Source organism: Myotis davidii, unplaced genomic scaffold (assembly GCF_000327345.1).
Source record: "Myotis davidii unplaced genomic scaffold, ASM32734v1 scaffold265, whole genome shotgun sequence".
NCBI lineage: Eukaryota > Metazoa > Chordata > Mammalia > Chiroptera > Vespertilionidae > Myotis > Myotis davidii.
The window spans coordinates 5,451,395-5,457,052 of record NW_006296627.1 but is presented as its reverse complement, the minus strand read 5'-3'; the positions used below and the strand labels follow the sequence as shown (position 1 = coordinate 5,457,052).

At 39.1% G+C, this 5,658-nt stretch overlaps 1 protein-coding gene across 1 annotated transcript; it reads right to left on the bottom strand.

Annotated features, from left to right (window-relative positions):
- Positions 1-323: 323 nt before the first annotated feature.
- LOC102773853 (olfactory receptor 4P4) lies at positions 324-782 on the bottom strand. The gene has a single exon (XM_006772347.1). The coding sequence runs from the start codon at positions 780-782 to the stop codon at positions 324-326; it is 459 nt and encodes a 152-aa protein (XP_006772410.1).
- Positions 783-5,658: the final 4,876 nt, after the last annotated feature.

Sequence of the window (5,658 nt, the reverse complement as noted above, 5' to 3'; positions counted from 1 at the left end):
CTCATGGCATTCTTCATGTCCGTGTTTCTCAGCGTGTAGATGAGAGGGTTAAACATGGGGGCAATCATGGTGTAAAACAAGGCAAAGACCTTGTCATTATTGACAGAATCGGCTGTGGGGACATAGGTGAAGATGACGGGCAAGAAGAACATGAACACCACAGTGATGTGCGAGCCGCAGGTGGAGAGGGCTTTGCGGCATCCCTCGGTTTCTAACTCTCTCTATCTCTCTCCCTTCCTCTCTGTGAAAAATCAATAAAATATATTAAAAAAAAAAAAGTCTTACTAAGTGGAAAAGTTGAGCTCCAAACCAGGGCCTCTGCCCTAAAGATTTAATCCCCCAATGACAGAGGCCATCACAAGGACATAGCATGCCTTTCTGCTCATGATGACCATGTAGTAAAGGGGTCTGCAGATGGCTACATAGCGGTCATAGGCCATGGCCACCAAGATGAAGATCTCAGCGCCACCAAAAAAGTGTGCATAAAACATCTGGGCCATGCAGCTGTTGTAGGAGATGGTCCTCCGCTGGGCCAGTAAGTCTGTGATCAGTTTGGGGGCCACCGTGGAGGTAAAGCAGACATCCATGAAGGACAGGTAGCTGAGGAAAAAGTACATGGGCTTTTCACTGAGGCAGCTGCCCCTGATGGTGACAAGAATGAGCAGGTTTCCTGAGAGAACAGTAATATAGCACAGTGAGAAGAGCACAGAGCAGGCAACCTTTGCATCCTCACCACTAAATAGTCCCAGGAGGATAAACTCTGTGACGTTGTCCTGTCCCATGGCTTCTGTGGGTTTGACCAGATAGAGGGAGGAAGTTAATATTCTTGAAACACTCAACTTTCTGAAATTATTGACTTCAAAGTCACTGATCTACTCAACAAATACGCATTGATCATTTATTATGATGCAATCACTATAATAGGTGCTAAGGGTAAGCAATGTACAAAATAGGATCTCTATCTACAAGTACAGTGCAGTTCATTAGGACAGAGGGTAACAATAAAAGAACAAATAATCAATTAGTTGCAATCATGATAAATCCCAAGTCCCACATGTACCATGAACAACACAATGAATACTTAAAAGAGGAAAAGTGCTTTTTCTGAAAAATTTTTGAGATGCAATTTTAGTATTATAACTTAAGAGTGATTTTTAAATCTGATCTTCAAGGGCTGTGACAACGCTATAATTCTCAGTCCTTTCCAATGACTAAACTTGTGCTAAATCCTGAAAGTTCAGTATTGTCCTTAGACTTCAGTGAGCTCATAAATTTAGGTATTGGACATCTGGGTGACAATTTCAGAAAGTGCTCATAGAACCTTTACACATTTTTCGAGGTAAAGACCTTAAGCAAAGAAAAAGAAAAACCTCATAGACACAGACAACAGTGTGGTGATTACCAGAGGGAACATGGGGTGGAAGGAGGTAGAAGAGGGTGAAGGGACGATAAATGGGGATAGAAGGAGAGTTGGCTTTGGGTGGTAAATACATTGGCTGGTAAATACACAATACAATATACAGATGACACATATGTAGAATTGTACATCTGAAATATATATAACTTTATTAACCAAGGTCAACCCAAAAAATTCAAAAAAAGTTTTTTTTAAAAAGAACCTTTTCATGAACATATTTTTTAAGTGGAGGGAGAAAAAGAGCAACAAGCAGGTCTTTGGGGGGGAGTGTTGCTGCATTGTAGGGACTTTTAATGCATTTACCGCTTCCTGAAATTGATCTTATTTCCCAGTTCACTTTCCAGTCTAACCCAGGAGTTCTCACAATTTTTGTCCTTCAGTCACCCTTTCTGGTGCTTGCTCTTAGGACACATTCTTGAAGGAGCAAACTGCATCCAGAAATCCTTTTTCACTCCATCTGTTTCACCACCTTGCAGCTCCTTGAATTGAACCACTTTTTTTCCTTACCAGGCTTACTGCACTCTCATTGACCCAAGTCCTTGGAATATTTTAGTTACAAGGAAGAGTTTCTTTGGTGCAAAATATTATACACCATCTCTTACTTCCTCTGGAATATATCACAAAATGGCTAAACTCAAAGCTCAGTATTACAAAAAATAAATCCTACACATTGATTAGCCTGTTTGTGAAGGGTAATAATGTTAATTGAACAATGTCTTTTACTTCATCTGAATTCCTATGAAATTGTTTTAGAAAAATGAACATTTGGCATACAAAGATCATTTTAATAGGATTTTAGGGAGTTCATGGATTTTTTATTTGAATTCCACCCATCAACCCCAAGCAATTCCCTGAGATCTAACTTCTTGCAAAATCTCTGGAACTATCACAAAACTCCAATTGCAATTGTCCTGAGCTGTAGTACAATTTGTTTAAAATAAACAATTAAAAGTTCTTTTGAACTGTGAGTTACCTATTTTAGCCTAAAAAATAGAATCCCTTACTTGAATTCAGAATTATATTTAAACATATAAAAGGACAGCAATCATAAAAAGATATACCAGGTATATGGTTAAGGAATAGCAATATAAAAAGATGTCAATTTTTTCCAAATTAAACAATACAGTCAATAATTAAAACAAAAATTCTGACAAAATTTTTTGTAAAATTTGAAAAGTTGGTTCCAAAGTTCAGAAACACTTCATATCCAGAATAGCTAAGCTAACTTTTTAAAGGAAGACAGAAGAAGGTAGGCATTCCTTCTCAGAACAGAAATATGTTATCAAGCTAGGGCAACGAAAGAGTTGTTGATAAAGACACAACAGTGGACATAAAGGCAGCCAATAAATAAACACATAAATATACTAGAATTCATTCCATGTTTAAGTTGGGATTTCAAACTGATGTGAAATAATGGACTTATTGGTAACTGATGTTAGGACTTTGAATCTCCTTTTGGGGAACAAACATATTCCTCAAAGGCACAAAAAATTATGTTCTACATGGCTGAAGATGCAAATGTATCAAGTAAAATAAGAAAACTATTTAAGAAAAATTTAGAATGGGTTTATATCTTAGGTAGGAACATTTCTTCAAGCAAAGCACAAAAGGCAAATTTGTAAAATATATATAATACGTCTAAAATTTCTGTGACAAATTCCATTTGTATCAAAATTTTTAAAAGTGGCAAAATGGGGGTATTTATGAATCCTGTAAATCAATATTATATAAGTAAGTACCCATTTTTGTAAAACAGCAAAAACTTTGACTAAGCAATGTACAGAAAGGAAATTCCAAATGGCCAAAACATATATAAAAATATTCAGGGAAATGCAAACTAAAACAGTAATGAAATACTATTCTCACTTATCAACTTCATAAAAGTACAATTTTAAGTCTGTTCATATAAAACTTTACGAGCAACTGAGCAAAACTATCCAGAAAGCATTCAGAAGTGTGTTTATTGAAGACTCATTTAACTTTGGAAGATAGAAGTGATGTAAATACCTGACAATAGAACAGAAATAAGATGTGATATGTTCTTATTATGAAAAACTAGACAGAAACTTAAATTTTGGCTCCATATGACACATCTACCATGATACAAATCACTAAGATCTATTTTTGAGTGTGAAAACAGATTTAGTCACAGGAAAGGACTGAAAATTATAGTGCCTTCATCACCCTTGAAGTACTGATGACTTCAGTGCTATTTTATAGATACATGGATATCTGTTTCCTCTCCAGGAGATAGCAATATTAGTATTCATGGATTCTTCCAGCTGCGAAGAACTAATGTTTTTAAATCAAGTGAAATATTAAATTATTTATCAATTAATGTATCAAAGTCATCAATTAATTTTCCATGTTTTACAATATTTATTCTTTTTATTATTGCTGTCTTCGTCAATTATTTGATCATTTTTTCAAACTTTTATAGTTTTGTATCATTGCTTTTCTATCTGATGTAGAGTACAAAACACCACAATTTCTCGTAGCCTCCTGTCCTAGCATCTTACAATCTCAAGTTTCAAGCCAGATTTCAAAAGAGCATTCCCCTTGTTCATTTCCTGTTAAAACAGACCTCTTAAAATCATTTTGTAAAATATTAAAATGCCAATTTTGACCTGAATTAGAAGCCCATAAAAGTTATAAAAGAAGTAGTTACCAGGGAGATACATTTTTAGAACACATATTTATGGAAAATATAATTTCCTAAAAAAAGAAGCAGATAAGGATAGATTATTCCATAGCCACTCAAAGAACTAACTTTACTTAGACTCAGGCATTCAAAAGCAAAAAAGGCAGAAAAGAAAGATGGAAAAGGAAAAGAAAAAATAAGAACTCACATATTGAATATCAGTTCATTCCAATCAATATCTGAAGGGAAATTCTTGTCTTCTTGAACTCATGCCAAAAGACAAAAAAAGTCTATTCTAAATCAAATAGATGTCTTAGGGGAGAAAGGCAATGAAAAAAAGTCTCAAGCTTTGTATCCAGCTTTCAAATTCTTTGACTTTTCAAGTGTGCTGTCAAAGAAATCCTTTTAAATTGCTTCAAATATGTGATGTTAAGTATTAAATGTAAGTTTTATGGTCAGTGACCAAATGGTCTTAAAAGTAGCTTTATTACTTTCTATGCAGGGATAAACCCTAATACACTGATTATATTTCTTAAGAGCCTCCTTTTGCTTCCATGTCCAAGGCTAATATTTATTAACTAGAGGCCTGTTGCATGAAGATTCACGCAATAGGTCTTCCTTCCCTTGGCTGCCGGCACCGGTTTTCCTCCAGCACCTAGGACCCAGGCCTTTGGTCCAGCTGCAGCAGAGAAGCCAAGCCTCTGCAGTCTTCAGTTGTCTTCAGTCTTCGCTCCGTGCCTGCGTATGCAAATTAACCTGCGTTCAGCGTCTGGCGGCGACGTCTGATGTTCCCCACCCTGCCTTTCTGGGTGCCCAATTGGGGCCCACACCCTACGGGTGGTGTCTGGCAATGCCCACCCTGCCTCCCAAGGTCTCTGGTGACCCAGGCCCCAGCCCCTCCTTGAGCAGCGGCCAGCGCGTGCAGGCAGCTTGGCTTCCTCCATCACCGGGGCAAACCAAGCCTCCAGCTCCGTGGCCCCTGCCATCTTTGTTGGGTTAATTTGTATACTCGCCCTGATTGGCTGGTGGGCATACCGGAGGCACTGTCAATTTGCATGTTTCCCTTTTATTAGTGTAGAAGAGGCCCAGCACACAAAATTCACATGCAGGTATGGTCCCTAGGCCTGGCCTGTGATCAGGGCCATCTTCCCCAGCTGCCCACAGCTGGCCCTGCCCCCCCCTACCACCCCTCCGGTTCCCTATTTGCCATTGGGTGATCAGTGCCTGATGGATGGGATGAGGGGAGGGACCAAGAGGTGGTCAGTGCACCTCACAGTGACTGGTCCAGTGGTTGTTCTGGTCATTCTGCCCTTAGGGTCAATTTGCATATTATCCTTTTATTATTTAGGATTAGAGGCCCGGTGCCCAAAAATTTGGGCACTGGAGGGGAGAGGGGTCCCTCAGCCCACCTTGCCCCCTATCACATACTGGGAGCCCCCAGGGGATGTCCTACTCCCTGCTCTCTGCTCCCCTTGGGGAGCGGGCCTAAGCCACAGTCAGGCCTCCCTTTGTGGGAGGCAACCAGGCTGATCAGGGGAAGGAACCAGCCCCATCACCCCACTGCTGCAGCCACTGCTAGTCACTCCAGCCACCAAGGTGT